The sequence below is a fragment of the Hyperolius riggenbachi genome, chromosome 9 (assembly GCF_040937935.1).
Source record: "Hyperolius riggenbachi isolate aHypRig1 chromosome 9, aHypRig1.pri, whole genome shotgun sequence".
NCBI lineage: Eukaryota > Metazoa > Chordata > Amphibia > Anura > Hyperoliidae > Hyperolius > Hyperolius riggenbachi.
This window is the reverse complement of record NC_090654.1, coordinates 282,488,807-282,510,892: the sequence shown is the minus strand read 5'-3', so window position 1 is coordinate 282,510,892 and position 22,086 is coordinate 282,488,807. Positions and strand designations below refer to the sequence as shown.

Genomic DNA, 22,086 nt, shown 5'->3' with positions numbered 1-22,086 from the left:
AGGACAGCCAGTGGCAATACTATATACTCTGCAGAGTGCTGCAGAAGATGTTGCCACTATATAAATACTAAAATATTAAAATTATAATTATGAGATTAATACCAAGTTGGGCGGTTTGCTTTAATGTTATGGCTGATCGGTGTCTGTATGTAGGGGTATTTGAGGCAACCATAGAAGGTGCAGCAGCCCTGGCAGTGTAGGGACAGCTGTATATGATGCCAGGCTGGAGGCTGCAGTGTCACCCAGCTGTGGTGGCATTATTAGAATTCAGCTCACACCTTCCCCCCCCCTCCCATTATGAATCACTGTCCCCTCCCCCTCCCTTTCATGTCCAGAGGATGCTGCGGCCCCCCCCCCCCCCCCCCCCCCGCCTCCTTCTTCAGGCTGCCAGTCACGGGGGTGTTGGCCCGTCCTCGCTCGCTGATTGGACGCGGCGCGCCTCCTCCATAAGGGCATTTGCACCTTGTTGGGTGGCGCCGGGAATAGCAGCGCTCAGACGGCAGCGGCACACGGGGGGGGAAGCGCTCGGACGCTGCGGGTATTTCTGGACTCACAGAAAAACAAAACGTCAGAGCGGCGATCGGCCTCCCTCCCCCCTTCCCCCCCCCCCCCCCGGTGACCCCCCGATCACTGGCCGACCCACCGCAGCCTGGAAGCCCCGAGAGCTCTGTGCACCCGTCCCGGGAGGAATGGCGCTGGATTTCTTGGCTGGGTGCGCAGGAGGTGAGTCCCCATCAATGCCATTGTTCTGTCTGTGCTCATCACAGCTGCCAGCTGATTGGCTGCCCTGCCTGGGGGTCCCTGTGCCCCCCACACTGCTCTGATGAATGGAATGAGCTCAAATGGATACATTGGGGTTCTAAATTCTGATCAGGGCTGGAAGGGGGTCACTTTAATGATTTGGGGTACTGCCATTTCTGATCAGAATGATTATTATTGATAATGGCTGAGTATTACTATTGAAGTCGAATCTGATTGCCAGGTCAACATTTGCAAGGAGTTTGTATGTTCTCGTGTCTGTGTGGGTTTCCTCTGGGTACTCCGGTTTCCTCCTACATCCAAAAAACATACATATAGGTTAATTGGCCTTCCCCTAAATTGGCCCTAGACTATGATACATACGGTACACGATACATACAGACATAGACATAGGACTATGGCAGGGACTAGATTGTGAGCTCCTCTGAGGGACAGTTAGTGACAAGACAATGTATACTCTGTACAGCGATGCGTAATATGTCGGCGCTATATACATTCATAAATAGTCTTCCCCGGGCATCAAAGTTTTAGGACCAATACAGCTCAAATGGATACTTTGGATTCTAAATTATGATCAGGGCTGGGATAGGATTAGCTGACATTGGCTCACTTTATTTTACTGATTGGGGTTATTGTCTGTTCTGGTCAGAAGTATTATTATTAATATTATTATTATATCTGCTTGGCATCAAAAATTTAGAATCAAATCTGCTTAAATGGAGGTTCTGATGATCCTGGGCCTGATTGGCTCAACGTAAATGGATAAATTGGGCTGTGAGTGGTTAAGCTGGCATATGCCTAGGCATCAGTGCCAGGGGGGCAGATGGTACGATTAAGGGCATGGAGTCGCTTTTATTGCCATCTGTGCTTCCTACTGATAAGGCCTAGCAAGCATTGATCATAAACTGGTACATGTGGCGCATCTAATAAGGAACCAAGTCCGATGAACGCTTATTTATATTAGCCGAAATCTTACTGTTTATTCATCTCTAGGTTAGCCAATAAATGGTATCATCCGGATTCAAAACTCCTTATCTTTAATGAAGATACTAAAAGGCACAACATTCTAGGAGAAGGGGTATGTATGGGCACCAATGAGGCCAGTGTGACATTATCTCAAACTGGTAAATCGTCCATTTACTCACCAATGGAAAATGTATTTATCGAATGCGATGTCTAATCAATTGGAAAACAATTGTTTAGAGGATGAGGCCCAGAAAAAGTCTCAATACACCAAACAAGGAGCCAGCGCTGGATCAATAGCCATTTTTGTTATTAGTATTTATTTATAATTATTATATTATCGCCAGGATCTTGTGTCACTCTGTAGTAATTCGATTTGATTAGTATCATCGAATAGTACCGTAAATCGCGCGTTATGTGGAGAAAGTCTTGAAACCATTCTATGGTCGATTGGAATACAGAATTTGGAATACAGAATTTTGTTGATCGGAATGTTAGATTTCATGAACTTGTCTGAAGAGAGAGATTGTCACGCTAATGGGAACGATCAATAATTCCCTTCAGATTACTTATGATCCTGCAAATCGGATTGAATGATCGCATCTGAGGAAAATATTGTACTGTTAATAGATTCCTTTAGGTTGTCTAATATTTGAACATAGTGGGGAAGGGAGGGTCTGTCTTTAGGGAGACGAAAAAGGAACAATTATTGATAGATTTTCTTTGTTTGAAAATATGTTAGAGAGAGAGAGAGAACCTGCTTAAAACACTTATTCTTATATGTGTGAGTTCCCAATGATTATTTAGTATTTCTATGTCCCTAGACACTGCCTGAGCATTGCACGTTATGGTCAAACCCAAATCGATTACGAATGCCAGGCTGGGCAAGGTTGGCTTATGAATACAGGCCAGGTTGCACCTTCTTGAAACTACAAGTTCCAGCATGCTTTGCAGGTGTATTAGCCAGGGGCCCCATCAGTAGGTTCGGGTCCCGTCCACCTGTCATCGTTAGATACCCTGAGCAGCAGTGATTGAGACACCACAAGTCCCAGCATGACCCGAGCAGCAGTGATTGAGATACTACAAGTCCCAGCATGACCCGAGCAGCAGTGATTGAGACACTACAAGTCCCAGCATGACCTTAGCAGGAGTGATTGAGACACTACAAGTCCCAGCATGACCTGAGCAGCAGTGATTGAGACACTACAAGTCCCAGCATGACCTGAGCAGCAGTGATTGAGACACTACAAGTCCCAGCATGACCTGAGCAGCAGTGATTGAGACACAACAAGTCCCAGCATGACCTGAGCAGCAGTGATTGAGACACTACAAGTCCCAGCATGACCTGAGCAGCAGTGATTGAGACACTACAAGTCCCAGCATGACCTGAGCAGCAGTGATTGAGACACTACAAGTCCCAGCATGACCTGCTAGTCTTTAGATGCAGCCTCCTGCGATTGTGGAGGAGTGTGAGCATGCGCGGCTGCCAGGACGGTGGCTGAGAGTTATTGTTCGTCAGCCGCTGGCGGGGGAGATTTGGGGATGGAGTTGTATTTTTCCATTGGCGCAGCAGACGGGATAGCGAGCTGCTTCTATCCTCTGTGCTTTCCGCTGAGGCAGACTGTATGAATCAGCACTGCGTCTCAGCGTTCCATGTGTATTCAGCACCTGTGCGGCCTCTGCAGAGGAAAAACTGCTTCATAATGTTGGCAGCATTGGTCTGTGCAGACAGAGGTGACCCCTCTATGTACTGTATGTCCCCAGTGACTGCAGATTCAGTATACAAGGGGAAGCACAACGCTTTTCAATACTGTGTGTTGCATCAGCGCAATCTGTGTATACTATGTGCAGTGGCGTAGCTTAGGAGCTTTGCAAGTTCTACATTGGTTCCCCCCTATACATAACAATTGATACTGCACATCAAACCAGCCAATGGTAACTACAGTGTCAGCGGTGCAAGAAGGGGATGGGGAACAGTTTGTTAGGATTACTACTATTCAAAGCATCTATAGAAGTGATTATTACCAGCACAGGACCAATAAAGAGCTAATACTGCAGTTGAGGGAGGGCTCCTCGGGGCCCCTCCGGCCCAAGAGCCCCGGTGTAGTCATAACCTCTGCACCCCCCATTGCTACGCCACTGACAATGTGAGATGTGGACCTGGCGCTGTAGGCAGTAGTGATAATGTCCCCATATGTTTGTTCATATGTCCAGCAAGTTAACATTGGGAGGAAAAAAGCGCAGGGAGTTTCTTTGCGTTTGTCACTCGTCCCGATATCGTACGCTGTTACCGCCGCGCGCCTGACAGTGTTCTCCCCAGGCTCTTTTAGCCGGGCGCTGCACCCGGCTAGTTTTGGTAAGCACCCGGCTGTCATCGGCTCACCACCTTCTCTGCTGTAAGCAGAAATGTGTAGAGTAGCACCGGCCCTGCATTCTTTCATCTCGCTCCACCCGGCTACTTTCTCATGCCACCCGGTTACTTTTTCATGCCACCCGGCAATGATTTGCACATCGGTTGGGCATAATTTTGGTGGCACCGATTTTTATCCGGTTTGATGATAATTATCGAATTGGGTGGTCGATCGTCTGCCAAGCCACCTGATGTGTGGCCACCTTTGCTCAGATTGCCATCGAGCAATTTAGCAAAGAACATCATTTGGCAATCGAAAACAGTGTGGACGATTCCTAGTAAATCGACCCGCCAACTGTAAGCGAGATCCTGGCGATTTACCTCCACTAATCGAACAAACACGTTGCTTTTTTTCTGTACCGGTGTTTATGTGTGCGCTGGGACCAAAAATCTATTCTGTGTTGATCGAAATCATGCTGATTCCTTTACGATCAACCGATATTTTGCTCAATCGCAAGTTTTCTCGATTCAGGCAGATATCGTCCAATTCACATCGATCGAGCCTAATAAAACAATATAGTCTCCTCCAATTCAATTGAATGATCAAATTGAACGGTCGATCAAACTAGAAAATCGACTAATTTGTGAACACCTTAAGTAAAACGCTCTAGTTTTAGTACAATCAATAGAAATTTTCCATCCTGTTTGTTCAACTGTATTTATGTGACTTTGCAGGTATCGATTGGTTTGTATCGATTCAGCCTGCACAATTTGAATCAATTTGCAATCAATTCGATAAAAGATTTGACGAAACTCATCCACCGTCTGGCCACTTTCAGACAACATTGATTAAATCTGCCAGAGATCTGAGACCGACAAGCCGGATGGATGAACTCCCAATTGAATTTAGGGTAGTTTATTGATTGAATACCCGATGGGGGGGCAGAGTGGTGGCGGATTGGCGGTCATGTACCCTTTTTGCATCATCCAGCGGGGCAGCAGGTCTTTTCGATTCTCAACCAGATATCTGCCGGTTCGATCGAGTGGGTACACCGATTGCCTCCCGGCAGATCTCCACTTGGGAAGTGTTTAATTTAACGACTTCCCCATCACAGGTGTTTTTTTCCCTTAAAAACCAGATCAATTTTCACATCAAGCTCCTCCCATTCGTTTGCCAATAAGTTTATCACTACTTATCACACCAAAACGATGTATATATTGAGGTAAATAAACAAATACACATATCTACACCCCTGGTTGTTAAGTGAAGTTTTCAGGGGCGTAGATATGCGTAACAGCGGTGGCTGTCTTTAGCTATTAAACTGAGTCACCTACGTCCGCGGAAACAAGGTTCAGGTGCCAACGTTATTGCATCACCCAAATCATTCGTCACCTAGATAAGTTTGCTCTTCATGTTTATCTACGGCAATACTTGTCTCGTTTCTGGCATTACTTTAGGACAGCACCGCAGTGGCTGAGATCTCTTCTCCCTCCCATATGTTTGCAGATTTCTGAGTCTTATCTCTGTTTATGCCAAATTTTAGGTTCATTTAGGTTATTTTTTGCAGACTTTGAACCGGCCTGCCTTTATCTCCCACGAAAAGACAGTTCCTGTTTCTACAAAGGAAGCGGAAGAACCTTTATTTAGCAGATGGTTGGATGTTCTTCCTTCGGACCATCTGCTCGTAGCTTCTCTCTCATTGATTTCCGCATTAATTATCGAGAGGGATAGATCAGGTCACATCTATCTTTGGCTTGGCAGCGTCTGTTGATCGGGTTTAGCAGGGCAATACACGCTATCGTTGTACTTATATTTCGCAGCAGCCGGCGGATGACCTGAACGTGGAGGAAAGTTCATGGTCGTGGGCCTTGTCCTGTAATCATCGTGAGATTAGGGTGGTTAATAACAGTGTTGGTGGCTTGTATGCCGACGTTGGCACTGTCTGGGTGACTCACTTATACCAGTCCTGCCAGGTTCGTTTCCTCCAGTTTATGCATGTGGCAGTGGTGTATCATGGTGGATCGGCCAGATAAGCTGGGGAAGGTTTTATATGCCAATAGTGGGCAGAGGCGGGTCAGCAGTGGGTGGAGGTAGCAGAATTTGTAATGTAGGCAAAGTGGGGACTTTGCCAACTACAGTATAATAATAATATGGTAGGACATTAGACTATGGCTATGGTAGGATTAGAGTGTGAGCTCCTCTGAGGACAGGCAGGGACATGACTATGTACTCTGTAATGTGCTGCAGGAGATATCAGTGCTATATAAATACATAATAATAATAATATGGTAGGACATTAGACTAGGACTATGGTAGGATTAGATTGTGAGCTCCTCTGAGGACAGGCAGGGACATGACTATGTACTCTGTAATGTGCTGCAGGAGATATCAGTGCTATATAAATACATAATAATAATATGGTAGGACATTAGACTATGACTATGGTAAGGATTAGATTGTAAGATCCTCTGAGGACAGTCAGTGACATGACTATGTACTCTGTAATGTGCTGCAGAAGATGTCCGGGCTATATAAATACATAATAATAATATGGTAGGACATTAGACTATGACTATAGTAGGAATAGATTGTGAGCTCTTCCGAGGACAGTCAGTGAGATGACTATGTACTCTGTAAAGTGCTGCAGAAGATGTCTGTGCTATATAAATACATAATAGTAATATGGCAGGACTTTACACTATTACTATGGTAGGATTAGATTGTGAGCTCCTCCGAGGACAGTCAGTGACATGACTATGTACTCTGTAAAGTGCTGCAGGAGATGTCGGTGCTATATAAATACATAATAATAATATGGTAGGGCATTAGACTATGACTATGGTAGGATTAGACTGTGAGCTCCTCTGAGGACAGTCAGTGACATGACTATGTACTCTGTAAAGTGCTGCAGAAGATGTCAGTGCTACATAAATGCATAATAATAATATGGTAGGACACTAGACTATGACTATGGTAGGATTAGATTGTGAGCTCTTCTGAGGACAGTCAGTGACATGACTATGTACTCTGTAAAGTGCTGCAGAAGATGTCAGTGCTATATAAATACATAATAATAATAATATGGTAGGACATTAGACTATGACTATGGTAGAATTAGATTGTGAGCTCCTCTGAGGACAGTCAGTGACATGACTATGTACTCTGTAAAGTGCTGCAGATGCAGAAGATGTCAGGGCTATATAAATACATAATAATAATATGGTAGGACACTAGACTATGACTATGGTAGGATTAGATTGTGAGCTCCTCTGAGGACAGTCAGTGACATGACTATGTACTCTGTAAAGTGCTGCAGAAGAAAATAATAATGGTAAGAGGATAATCACAAAGTATGTTGCTACTAGAAGCATTCTGTGACTTGTTAATGTGAAACAATCATGACAATTTCATAACACTGTGGTGAGACACATCCCTGCCTGCAGACGTTGTGAATCAGTGTCATACCGAGTGTTTTTCACACGCCCTGCTGGAGCATTGCCATGAGGGTTGAGCTGCACCCCCAGGCAAATATAGATTAATTCTACCTCTAGTTTAGCATGTCTTGTAATTATTACTCCAGAGGTGACCCAATCGTTTTTCAGTTACCGACTTACGTATTCATGTTTATATCCGGGATTATGGTGGTAAGGAGTAGTCGTCTGACCCCCTGATAGTTCTGTACTGAGCTTTGGGAGTGGGCGTGTCCAGAGAACTCATAACACAAAGTGGTTTTGGATTGGGTAATTTATTTATCCCTATTAATGCAGCGTTTCACGTGGCAGAGCTCGTCTGTGTCTGTCTGGAAGCTTCTCGGCTGGCTGACGTCAATAAATCATTTTTAAAGGGAACCAGAGATGAGAGGGCTATGGAGGCTGCCATATTTATTTCCTTTTAAACCATACCAGTTGCCTGGCTGTCCTTCTGATCCTGTGTCTCTAATACCTTTAGCCATAGACCCTGAACAAGCATGCAGCAGATCAGATGCAACTTATGCCAGAAGATCAACAGTTGCTGCCAGGCAACTGACATTCTTCACAAGAAAATAAACAGGGTAGCCCTCATATCCCTCTCACCTCGGGTTCCTTTTAAGATACCTGTCAGGATTCCAGACAATACCCACTTCCTGCATAGCAGACTCTCTGTACTATAGGCTGCAGTCCTCTCAGAGAGATTCAGTCTGTGCCTCTCCCCTTGCAGACCGAACAGTGGGATGATGCAATCTCCACAGCAACGTTGGCCTCACTGACAGAGACCAAAGCCCAGTCATGGTTCTGTTACTTCTGGTCTTGTTGTGAATAAAAATTGAAAATAGGATTTTAACTGCAGAAGGTTAATTTCACACAAACAAAAGGTAACATATGAGCGCTATGATTACTGAGCTTTTAGCTGAGTCAGAGCATCTGATCCAGGTGCTCTGCCTGGAGAAGGGTTCTAAGAGTTGTTTGTTATTATGTGGAAAACTTCTAAATAACCCTCAGGCATTTAGTCGGTATTCTGACTAATTCCTGAGAATTAGTCACCACAATAAAGTCAGCAGTCACATTTTAGATTATTGTTATGTATTTACAAAGCATAGTCATAGTCATGTCGCTGACTGTTCTCAGAGGAGCTCACAATCTAATCCTACCATAGTCATAGTCTAATATCCTACCATATTATTATTATTATTATTATGTATTTATATAGCACTGATATCTTTCTGCAGCACTTTACAGAGTACATAGTCATGTCACTGACTGTTCTCAGAGGAGCTCACACTCTAATCCTACCATAGTCATAGTCTAATGTCCTACCATATTATTATTATTATTATTATTATTATTATTATTATTATGTATTTATATAGCACTGATATCTTTCTGCAGCACTTTACAGAGTACATAGTCATGTCTCTGGCTGTCCTCAGAGGAGCTCACAATCTAATCCTACCATAGTTATATCAGCAAAAACTCGGTATACAGAGGCGCCAGAGTAGAGTAAAACGTTTTAAAAACCGCTTTAAAGCAGAGGGGGATGCTAAGGTGGACTCACCTCCCTCTTACAAAAAAGAAAACTCACTTGAGTCTCTATAAAACAGAATTGACAGATAATTTATTCAACTCCACAAATGCAACGCAATGTGACCCCGCTTCCTCAGGCAAAAATGGGAGCACAACTCAGTGGGTCAAGCAATAGGTTTGAGCGCCTCTGTCGCAGTCGAGTTTTTGCTGATCTTCTTTCTAGTCCACCCTGGGTGGAGGGGTGCATCCCCATCTACTATCTACAGAGAGCGACTTCTTAACCTGAGTGGGGTCAGGTCCTAATGCTCCCCACCTGCATTTTAAAGGGGTTGCCTATGGGTAACCCGTGTTTGTGAGTATATAATACATAAAATTGTATTGAACTCTTAATTTTACCTGACAATACTGCACCATATTGGGCTCTCGATCCTCTTCATTGTTTTTAAGCCTACCATAGTTATAGGCTAATGTCCTACCATAATATTATGTATGTATATAGCACTGACGTCTCCTGCAGCACTTTACAGAGTACATAGTCATGTCGCTGACTGTCCTCAGAGGGGCTCACACTCTAATCCTACCATAGTCATAGTTTAATGTCCTCCCATATTATTATTATGTATTTATATAGCACTGACATCTTCTGCAGCACATTACAGAGTACATAGTCATGTCGCTGACTGTCCTCAGAGGGGCTCACAATCTAATCCTACCATAGTCATAGTCTAATGTCCTACCATATTATTATTAGGTAGTTATATAGCACTGACATCTTCTGCAGCACTTTACAGAGTACATAGTCATGTCACTGACTGTCCTCAGAGGGGCTCACAATCTAATCCTACCATAGTCATAGTCTAATGTCCTACCATATTATTATTATGTAGTTATATAGCACTGACATCTTCTGCAGCACTTTACAGAGTACATAGTAATGTCACTAACTGTCTTCAGAGGAGCTCACAATCTAATCCTACCATACTACTATAAGAAAATTGTTTAGGTAACCCTCATATACATAGCTCCCAACTGTCCCTTTTTTGGAGGGACAGCCCCTCTTTGGGAGCCCAGTCCCTCTGTCCCTCTTTCTTCCTCATTTGTCCCTCTTTCAGGACTTTGTACCTCTTTCTATGTAAATACTGCATATATAATTCTCTACTAAAAAATGAGTTTGATTGACTCTAAACTTTATTCCCATCCTTTAAATTAATATTTTACTCATTTTAAAATGTTAATATGAAGGAAAATGAACCAGAATAGAAAAGACCGGTGTGATTTTAATTGTAAAACAACATATTTTTCTTATGAAATCCTTATGGTATGCGTGACTAGGGGTGTGATGGGGCTTGCTTAGGGGTGTGGCTTAAGTGTCCCTCTTTCTCATCTCAAAAAGTAGGGAGGTATGCTTATACTACTTGAGGGTGGTAAAATGAGTCAGTGATCAGCCAATCATAATTGAAAGTGTGTACCAAGCTTTAGAATGAGATGTGTACTGTCTCGGCTGGCTGCACAGATTGAGATCTTAGAGGAAGATTAGTTCCCTCATTTGTAGTGAATGCAGATTTCTCATGTCAGATAAGCGGGTCCCAGCTATGCGCGGCCTCAGGACATCTCCATACCCCGGGGCTTGCTCCGAGGTTCAGCTTGGCCAGGAGTGGGGGACAGGCAGGCCTCTCTAGCTGGTCAGCTCAATGCTATTACCATGTGAAAGGTGAGCTTGTTTTCTCAGAACATCCCTCCTGTACAGCCGGCCTGTATGAATGCGAAGGCGTTCCCCAGATTTGCGCTCAGCTCACACCCCCGATCTGTCCAATCACAGCCAGCCTGGCCTATTTGAGATGCTGCATGCATAGCATGTGTATGCATTGTGCACTCATAGCCGAGAGGGTATATAAGGTCACAGCGTAATGCTGCTGCTTGCCTCTCCTTGTCAACAGGCTACGCATGTCATGCCTGGCCAGGATTGCGTTACTCGCTTCCCGGAATGCTGAGCCATACGGAAGGCGTGGAGAGACAGGCGAGGGGCTTAAGTGCGGGCGAAAAACACGGGCTGCACATTTAAAATGAGTGCATAGCCCAAACGTAATCCTATGCAACGTATTACTGCCACAGCAAAAGTATACATAGCAGCCAACCGGAGGAGCAATAGACTGGGTGTGTCTCTGCCAGGTGGTCAGCCAAAGAGATATTCATTTATTTATTATGTATTTAAATAGCACCTGCATCTTCTGCAGCACTTTACAGAGTACATAGTCATGTCACTGACTGTCCTCAGAGAAGCTCACAATCTAATCCCTACCATAGTCATAGTCTAATGCCCTACCATATTATTATTATTTATTTATATAGCACTGGCACCTTCTGCAGCACATTACAGAGTACATAGTCATGTCACTGACTGTCCTCAGAGGAGCTCACAATCTAATCCCTACCATAGTCATAGTCTAATGCCCTACCATATTATTATTATGTATTTATATAGCACTGGCACCTTCTGCAGCACATTACAGAGTACATAGTCATGTCACTGACTGTCCTCAGAGGAGCTCACACTCTAATCCCTACCATAGTCATAGCCTAATGCCCTACCATATGATTAGTATGTATTTATATAGCACTGATATCTTTCTGCAGCACTTTACAGAGTACATAGTCATGTCACTGACTGTCCTCAGAGGAGCTCACAATCTAATCCTACCATAGTCATAGACTAATGTCCTACCATATCAAACTAGTTATGATGATGCAACATGATGCATTACTCCTGAATCTGCAAATCATCTCTTTATGCCCCTGAAGCCAGGCACACATCCATAACCGCTGGTGTATAGTGAGCCTGTAGCTTATACATTCTACAGAGCCACACCAACCCCACAAGCAGACAGCCTGTTTCTGGCTTTCTTGCCCTCATCAGTGCATGGCAAGGAATGACATCTATGCCGAGATAGGTGCTTGGACCAGTACTAAGGAATACACAGATAGCTCAGGGTGACCCAGAACCAGTGGAAAGTATAAAGGGCTGAAAGAGACAGAAAAGCCCTCTTGCTAAAAATGTAATTTTGCCTAATAAAAGGTCTGATAATTTTGTGATAATTCAGTTGTAAGTGATGTAAATGTGATTTCCCATAATGCATTACTCCTGAATATGCAAATCTCTTCTTTATAACCCTGAAAGCAAGACTTTTGGTTTCTTTTAGCCCTTTTTACTTTCTAGGTCACCATGACCTGTCTGGACACCAGACTTAAGGCCTCTTGCACACAGGGACGTTACAGGCGCACGTTAGTGCAGCCTGTAACGCTCTCCCAACGCACAGCAATGTAACACAAGTGGGCTGTTCACACTGCCCACGTTGCGTTACATTGTAACGCAGCAAAGTGCTGCATGCTGTGCGTTCTACTCGGCTAAGCCGCGTTAGACTGTTTGCACATGCTCAGTCATGTTAGGGAGGAGGGGAGAGCGGCCGGGCACATGGCTAATTAATATTCAATGCACTCAGTGACGTGCAGTGTTTACTTCCTGGAGCGGCCGCTCTGTGCGGCGATTGGCCGGCCAGGACCACGTGATGCTGCATGCGTCCAAGAGGACGCATTACAGACGCCAGAGTGAGCTGCATAATGTCGGCTCACTCCGACGTTTACACCAGAGAGCACCAGGTGTTGCGTTAGGGGCACGTTATGTGCCCTATAACGTCCCCTAAACGCAACGTCCTGGTGTGTAACTAGCCTAAGTGTCAAGCTCAAGGCTATAAACATGCAGGAACGGCTTCAGACTGCAAGAACCATTGTGACTTTAAGTTGGATATTTAGTTTATTATGGTTATAGTGTTTTACAATTTTGCCACTAACAGGAAAAATGTTCCAATATGGTGTCTGATTTCTACACCAGATAAGGAATTTATCTGATATTTGATCATTAGGATTAATAGACAGATAAAAGCAATCTCTTCAGCTGAGTGCTGCACAGATCTAGGAAAAGATTTGTCTCTGGAAATGGGACATTATTGAAAATATCCCTGCTTTCACTTTTCCCTGGAGCCGCGTCACATGATCATGCTGACAGGGCTGTGGAGATGGTACAAAAATCTTGTGACTCCAACTCAGACTCCTCAGTTTATGAAATCTCCAACTCCTACTCCAGGTACCCAAAATGGCTCTGACTCCGACTCCTCGACTCCGACTCCTTAGTCTAATACTTACCAGGGCTGTGGATTTTGTACAAAATCCTCAGTTTACGAAATCACCGACTCCAACTCCGGGTACCCAAAATTACTCCGACTCCACAGCCCTGGCCCCTCTTACTCCCTCCCACTCTATCTTAGGCGATTTTACTAAAGGTGGGTACACACATCAGATAAAAGTCTTTGGAAAATGAAAGATCACAGACCAATTTTACCCCCTTCCATGTAGTATGAGAGCCATACCTACACAGTCTATTCTATGGAGCTGAACTCCCCATCAGATAGAAATCTTTGCAAGATGCTGCACACAAAGATGCTGTACACATGCAACAGATCAGTATCTGCAAAAGATCCGTTCCTGCAAAAGATCGGTTCCTGCAAATTGCATTTATAGTCTATGATATCTGCAGATCCTCATACACACCTTGTTTAACAGACATTCATCTGCAGATCAGACAATTATCTGCAGATCTGAAGATCCATCCTGGTGGATCTGATCTGCAGATAATTGTCCGTTAAACAAGGTGTGTATGATGATCTGCAGATATCATAGACTATGAATGCATTTTGCAGGAACGGATATTTTGCAGATACTGATCTGTTGAATGTATACAGCATCTGTGTGTGCAGCATCTTGCAAAGATTTCTATCTGATGAAGAAGTTCAGCTCAATAGAATAGACTGTAGAGTATGGCTCTCATACTACATGGAAGGGGGTAAAATTGGTCTGTGATCTTTAATTTTCCAAATACTTTTATCTGACGTGTGTACCCACCTTTAGATGTATGAGGGAAAGCAGTATTTATGATTTGTTGAATAAACACAGGTAGGAGGTTACCTGCTTGACTGATTGTGACACCTGCAGAAAATACGTCACATTTTCAGTTGCTGTCCAGTGAGATTTGGAAGAAATTGCAATGACTACTGCCATTCCGACTTGCACTATGACATGGGGAACGTGTTGACATTACTTTGGGCAAGAGTCAGATAGGATAACTGTAGGGGCAATAAGGAGTCAGGCTACAGGTCTTTATTTCCCAGACAAGCTGTAGTTTAAAGCCTCATCTACACGGGTAGATGAGGCTGCGATCCGGCGGCTCGATTAGCCGCCGGATCTCCTCTTCCGCGCGTGCGCCGCATTCAATTCCCCGCTCGTCCTCGCCGGCGCAGCTTATCTTCCGCTCGATTGCCTGCCATTGTCCCCTGGCGGCTCGATTGATAAAGAACATCGCGGCCGCATCTACGCGTGTAGATGCGGCTTAAGAGGCCCTTTAGTAAAATGGAGATAATTTATCAGGATATCGTTTTACATCAATTATCCTGGTACCCCCATCAGAATCACCTCCTATATCTATATATTGGTTTATATTGGTATGTAGCCACGCCCTACCAGTGAAGCTTTAGCCTAGACTGTTAAGCTATGCAAAATTCCCCTCCCAGAGAATTGGGAGAACAGGTGAATTTTATACTGGCTTCAGAACTCTCAGTAAATGAACATTCCGCAGAGCTACACCTGACAGAACTAAAGATGTCACCACCAGTGATACATTTCAGAATGTAAATCAGGGAGAGGAAAGATTTTACAATGGGCCAAACACTGAGATTTATAATTGAATATTGTAAAAAATCAATTTTATTAATTATGTTATATTCACTACAGTTCCTCTTTAAAGTGGACCTGAACTTTTGCACAGGACAGAAGGAAAACAGAGAGAAATGCACCCTGTATGTATTTAGAGAGTTTAGCTTTAAAGGTCATTATGCTGTTGCTTATCTTTTAGAGCAGAAAGGAAGTTCTGAGTTTAGGTCCACTTAAAGAAATTACAGGCAGGTCTAGTTGAGCAATCACTTGAGTTTGGTGCAGATGAAACCGCAGTTCTGTATATTCATATAATTCTCCAGAATAGCCATAGTATCTACAAGACCAGATACCATTAATCCCAGGGAAGGGCACAGATTCTCAGCTTATGGTAAGCTTTACATGGCTCATTGCTAAGCCTACCATAAGCTGAGAATCTGTGCCCTTCCCTGGGATTAATGGTATCTGATCTCCCACCGCCACTCTCGCAACCCCCCCCCCCACTGCCGCGCTATTCAGGAGTAGGGGTGACAGGAGGATGAGTCGGGGGGCTGTGTGGAAGGAGCAGCATGGGAGGAGCTTCAGGAGGAGGCATGGCAAGAGGAGGAGTCGGGCTGTGGGGAAGGAGCAGCATGGGAGGAGCTGCAGGAGGAGGCGTGGCAGGAGGAGAGTCGAGGCTGTGGGGAAACTGCAGCAGGTAGTGGAGCAGCATGGGAGGAGCTGCAGGAGGAGGTGTGGCAGGAGGAGGAGTCGAGGCTGTGGGGAAGGAGCAGCAGGTAGTGGAGCTGCAGGAGGAGGCGTGGCAAGAGGAGGAGTCGGGCTGTGGGGAAACTGCAGCAGGTAGTGGAGCAGCATGGGAGGAGCTGCAGGAGGAGGCGTGGCAAGAGGAGTCGGGCTGTGGGGAAACTGCAGCAGGTAGTGGAGCAGCATGGGAGGAGCTGCAGAAGGAGGCGTGGCAGGAGGAGGAGTCGAGGCTGTGGCGAAGGAGCAGCAGGTAGTGGAGCTGCAGGAGGAGGCGTGGCAGAGGGAGTGGGGGAGTCTGTGGGATAGGAACAGTGTTTGGTGGAGCAGTGACTGCATATCAATCAATTTTGGGCCGGCTTTTTGCTGAAATGTGAATGAGATGAGTAGTGCGATGGACCTCTGCATGCTTATTCCTGTAGTTCTGTACTTGGGATTTGTGTTATTTAGCATGTGTGTTATTTTCTGTATGATGCGGCAGCATATCACCCAGCCCTCCCCCTGCAGTCTGTTGTCTGCTGCGTGTGGCCTCCGCACTCTGGCTGGCAGCAGCATATCGCCCAGCCCTCCCTCTGCAGTCTGTTGTCTGCTGCGTGTGGCCTCCGCACTCAGGCTGGTAGCAGCATATCACCCAGCCCTCCCCCTGCAATCTGTTGTCTGCTGCGTGTGGCCTCCGCACTCAGGCTGGCAGCAGCATATCACCCAGCCCTCCCCCTGCAGTCTGTTGTCTGCTGCGTGTGGCCTCCGCACTCAGGCTGGCAGCAGCATATCACCCAGCCCTCCCCCTGCAATCTGTTGTCTGCTGCGTGTGGCCTCCGCACTCAGGCAGGCAGCAGCATATCACCCAGCCTTTCCCCTGCAGTCTGTTGTCTGCTGCGTGTGGCCTCCGCACTCAGGCTGGCAGCAGCATATCACCCAGCCCTCCCCCTGCAGTCTGTTGTCTGCTGCGTGTGGCCTCCGCACTCAGGCTGGCAGCAGCATATCACCCAGCCCTCCCCCTGCAGTCTGTTGTCTGCTGCGTGTGGCCTCCGCACTCAGGCTGGCAGTGGCAGATCACCCAGCCCTCCCCCTGCAGTCTGTTGTCTGCTGCGTGTGGCCTCCGCACTCAGGCTGGCAGTGGCAGATCACCCAGCCCTCCCCCTGCAGTCTGTTGTCTGCTGCGTGTGGCCTCCGCACTCAGGCTGGCAGCAGCATATCACCCAGCCCTCCCCCTGCAGTCTGTTGTCTGCTGCGTGTGGCCTCTCCGCACTCAGGCTGGCAGCAGCATATCACCCAGCCCTCCCCCTGCAGTCTGTTGTCTGCTGCGTGTGGCCTCCGCACTCAGGCTGGCAGCAGCATATCACCCAGCCTTTCCCCTGCAGTCTGTTGTCTGCTGCGTGTGGCCTCCGCACTCAGGCTGGCAGCAGCATATCACCCAGCCCTCCCCCTGCAGTCTGTTGTCTGCTGCGTGTGGCCTCCGCACTCAGGCTGGCAGCAACATATCACCCAGCCCTCCCCCTGCAGTCTGTTGTCTGCTGCGTGTGGCCTCCGCACTCAGGCTGGCAGCAGCAGATCACCCAGCCCTTCCCCTGCAATCTGTTGTCTGCTGCGTGTGGCCTCTCCGCACTCAGGCTGGCAGCAGCATATCACCCAGCCCTCCCCCTGCAGTCTGTTGTCTGCTGCGTGTGGCCTCCGCACTCAGGCTGGCAGCAGCAGATCACCCAGCCCTTCCCCTGCAGTCTGTTGTCTGCTGCGTGTGGCCTCCGCACTCAGGCTGGCAGCAGCAGATCACCCAGCCCTTCCCCTGCAGTCTGTTGTCTGCTGCGTGTGGCCTCCGCACTCAGGCAGGCAGCAGCATATCACCCAGCCTTTCCCCTGCAGTCTGTTGTCTGCTGCATGTGGCCTCCGCACTCAGGCTGGCAGCAGCATATCACCCAGCCCTCCCCCTGCAGTCTGTTGTCTGCTGCGTGTGGCCTCCGCACTCAGGCTGGCAGCAGCATATCACCCAGCCCTCCCCCTGCAGTCTGTTGTCTGCTGCGTGTGGCCTCCGCACTCAGGCTGGCAGCAGCATATCACCCAGCCCTCCCCCTGCAGTCTGTGGTCTGATGCGTGTGGCCTCCGCACTCAGGCTGGTAGCAGCATAATTATCACCCAGCCCTCCCCCTGCAGTCTGTTGTCTGCTGCGTGTGGCCTCCGCACTCAGGCTGGCAGCAGCATATCACCCAGCCCTCCCTCTGCAGTCTGTTGTCTGCTGCGTGTGGCCTCCGCACTCAGGCTGGCAGCAGCATATCGCCCAGCCCTCCCCCTGCAGTCTGTTGTCTGCTGCGTGTGGCCTCCGCACTCAGGCTGGCAGCAGCATATCACCCAGCCCTCCCTCTGCAGTCTGTTGTCTGCTGCGTGTGGCCTCCGCACTCAGGCTGGCAGCAGCATATCACCCAGCCCTCCCCCTGCAGTCTGTTGTCTGCTGCGTGTGGCCTCCGCACTCAGGCTGGCAGCAGCATATCACCCAGCCCTCCCCTTGCTGTCTGTTGTCTGCTGTGTGTGGCCTCCGCACTCAGGCTGGCAGCAGCATATCACCCAGCCCTCCCTCTGCAGTCTGTGGTCTGCTGCGTGTGGCCTCCGCACTCAGGCTGGCAGCAGCATATCGCCCAGCCCTCCCCCTGCAGTCTGTTGTCTGCTGCGTGTGGCCTCCGCACTCAGGCTGGCAGCAGCATATCACCCAGCCCTCCCTCTGCAGTCTGTTGTCTGCTGCGTGTGGCCTCCGCACTCAGGCTGGCAGCAGCATATCACCCAGCCCTCCCCCTGCAGTCTGTTGTCTGCTGCGTGTGGCCTCCGCACTCAGGCTGGCAGCAGCATATCACCCAGCCCTCCCCCTGCAGTCTGTTGTCTGCTGCGTGTGGCCTCCGCACTCAGCCTGGCAGCCGCGGAGTCTTTCCACTCACAATCTATGACGGGATATAAATAGCTGCGCAGAGTTACCAGATCGATTTCCTCTTTGTACTCGTCTGTTTCACGCTTATTCAGAGCCGTCGGACAGGGAAAGTAGAGCATGTAATAGAACTAAATGCAGTGGCATATCTAAGGAGCTATCGGCCCTGGTGCAAGTTTTACAATGGGGCCCTCCAAAGCACTCTATACATAACAATTGATATGGTGCACCAACACCTGCTAAGGACATCCAAAGTGTCAGAGGTGCATCAAAGGTGCAAGGAGGGGACAGGGAACAGTTAGGCCTCATTCACACTAAAACCTCAAAACTGTGGGAGGGATTTTTCTGCAATTAACGCGGAAAAATCACTGGGCACTGCAGCGTTTTGGAAGCGATCACGATTAGCGGTGCTATGCATGCTAATCGGGAATCACCGGCAAAACGGTGCATGTCACGCGTTTGCGGTTAACGCTGCCATAGGCTTACATGGGCTAGCCGTTTTTTAAAAACCGCTAGCTTTTGCGCTGAGCGGGAATCGCGCGATAACCGCTCTAGTATGAACGAGCCCTAAGGGCACCAATAAAGAGCTAATACATATTGTTAACAGCCTGTGCTTTCCAATAAGCTTATCTGCCATCTCTGCCTTGGCAGTCATGTGACTCAGGGGAGAGATGAGATTACAATTTGTGATTAGACACAAATGAGGGAAGATTAGATAGGCTAAACTCTCTAAATACACACAGGGTGCATGTCTCTATTTTGTCCTTCTGTCCTGTGCAGGAGTTCAGGTACCCTTTAAATCCCAGCCAAGGCACGCCTACCACTCGGCACGGTGGAGGGGGAGGGGGGCATAGATGGGGGACCCCGCATGCATACCCACGTCAAGATTTTTTAGAACAATTTTTTTTTGCCACAATGTCGCGCAACATCATTTAACAAGACTTTGTCAAACAATGTTTCACGACGCACAGCGATCTTTCGTCTTTGACCGACCACGATGCTGGATTTAATCGACCTGTCCACACATTGTCTGATGTATGGGCACCTAATGCCTGGTACACACAATGCAATGTTCCATCGGATTATTTCCGGCAGGTCCAATCTGATTTCAGATGAATTTTCTGATCAATTTTCCAATCACTTCCATACAACATCAATCAGAAAAATGATCGGAAATCATATCGGACCTGTCAGAAACAATCGGTTCAACTGTCAATCTGACAGATATTGCATCGTGTGTGCCAGGCATTAAGTCCCATCTACACTATACGATTCTTTGTGCGATTCGATTACGATTTTATTTACGATCCGATTAAATCCGAAAAGTCCGAATGGGATTCGATTAGATTCAGTTCGCCATTGTTTTGCAATGGCAAATCGAATTAAATCAAATCGAATCCCGATCGGACATGTCGGAATTAATCCGATCGCAAATAGAATCGTAATCAAATCGCACAAAGAATCGTATAGTGTAGATGGGGCTTTAGGCTTGAGAGGGATATATCTGTTGGGCCACATAGACCCTCACTGTATCGTATGCATAGCTAGACTGGTAAAGCTTGCATACGCTAACTTATGGTACGTACACACTTGCGATAGCAATCGTTTGCAAGAAACGATAGTTACCATACGAACAATATTGGAAGGATTGGAATGCAACGATGGGATGCAGCGATCATCATACACATTTTAACGATCGTTCTCGCAGAAAAGAACGATCAGAGGGAAATGTTGCGTACATATTTATATAAAATAAAAAAAAAATACAAATATATCATAGTTAACTTGAAAAAAAGTTTATTTGAAATTTATAATGTAACAATCTTTATGGGCTGTGTTACACAGGAAGTACGGAAGCTGGGCAGAATCCGACGCAGGCGCATTGGCCCATGTAACAATCGTTCTCGGCCGATGTCTGTACACACTATAGTTTTGTAACGATTGTCGCTCGATACGATACGTCCTGTTGGATTTTCTCATCGTGCCGATATCGTTCGTTGGTCGTAGATAGTTTGGTAAAGTTCTTTTGTCGGCAGACCGATCGTTAAGCTGCTGTTTCAAACGACCATAGTCGCAAGTGTGTACGTACCATTATATTAACTATCCCTTTGATCACATGTCTGCTGCTGTTTGCAGGTAGATGAGTTGACAGAAGTCAGCACTCATCAAAGACTGTTTTCCCAGAAAATCTTATCCTGGGGACGAGGATAACCCTCAATTATCATGATTATATGTAAAGTAGCACTACCTGCAGATGTCAATGGCTGTCCCATAAGTGGGAGGAGAGCTGGGACTGCCTGCGGCTCCATATCTGGAGGGGTATAGCAGCCATTGCTGGGAAATGTCAACACAGCCAATTGTCTTATGCTGGAAATACACCATACAATTTTCTGTTAGATTTTCTGTTAAGGGGCCCATACACCTAACGATTTTCCCGCCGATATACAGCAGATTCGATCACTGTGATCGAATCTGCTGTGAAATCGTTTGCGCAAACGCTGACAGAACGATCGATTTCCGTCCGAAATCAATCGTTCCTGTTGATTCCCGTCGGTCCGTCCGTGTGGAAGACTTGCTTGATCGCCGGCGGGTCGGGAGTGCATTGATAGCAGTGTTGGAATGCACGACGACCGACGCTAACGGCAATACATTACCTGCTCCGGCCGGCGCGACTCCCTCGGTCTCCGCTGTCTTCTTCTGGTCTCCGAGTCCGGCTGGCTTCACTGAACTTCCTGTCCCGGCAGGAAGTTTAAACAGTAGAGTGCCCTCTACTGTTTAAACTTCCCCCGGCAGGAAGTAAAGTGAAGCTGGAGGAGCCCAGACCGGAGAAGAGACAGCGGAGACCAGGGGACTCGCGCCGGCAAAGCAGGTAATGTATAGGTGGCAGGGGGGAGCGGCAGCTCCACAGATGGTGAATCGATTTAATGCTGAAATCGATTCACAATCTGTTTGCAGTAAAGGCAGCCATACGATCCCTCTGACCAGATTCGATCAGAGAGGGATCTATCTGTTGGTCGAATCTGATGGCAAATCGACCAGTGTATGGCCACCTTAACTTATATTAACTATCCCTTTGATCACATGTCTGCTGCTATTTGCAGGTAGATGAGTTGACAGAAGTCAGCACTCATCAAAGACTGTTTTCTCCAGAAAATCTTGTCCTGGGAACGAGGATAACCCTCAATTATCATGATTATATGTAAAGTAGCGCTACCTGCAGATGTCAATGGATGTCCCATAAGTGGAGGAGAGCTGGGACTGCCTGTGGCTCCATATCTGGAGGGGAATAGCAGCCATTGCTGGGAAATGTCAACACAGCCAATTGTCTTATGCTGGGAATACACCATACAATTTCCTGTTAGATTTTCTGTTAAGGGGCCCATACACCTAACAATTTTCCCGCTGATATACAGCAGATTCGATCACTGTGAAATCAAACGTTCCTGTCGATTCCCGTCGGTCCGTCCGTGTGGAAGACTTGCTTAATCGCCGGCGGGTCGGGAGTGCATTGATAGCAGTGTTGGAATGCCCGACGACCGACGCTAACGGCTATACATTACCTGCTCCGGCCGGCGCGACTCCCTCGGTCTCCGCTGTCTTCTTCTGG

At 47.1% G+C, this 22,086-nt stretch overlaps 1 protein-coding gene across 1 annotated transcript in view; it reads left to right on the top strand.

Moving 5' to 3' along the window:
* Nucleotides 1–480: 480 nt before the first annotated feature.
* Nucleotides 481–22,086, top strand: part of SLC25A29 (solute carrier family 25 member 29) — a 62,870-nt gene continuing 41,264 nt past the window's right edge. Inside the window, exon 1 of the mRNA XM_068252366.1 lies at nt 481–723. Within this exon, the coding sequence (XP_068108467.1) occupies nt 690–723 (34 nt within the window). The 5' untranslated portion in view covers nt 481–689. The remainder of the gene's footprint in view (nt 724–22,086) is intronic.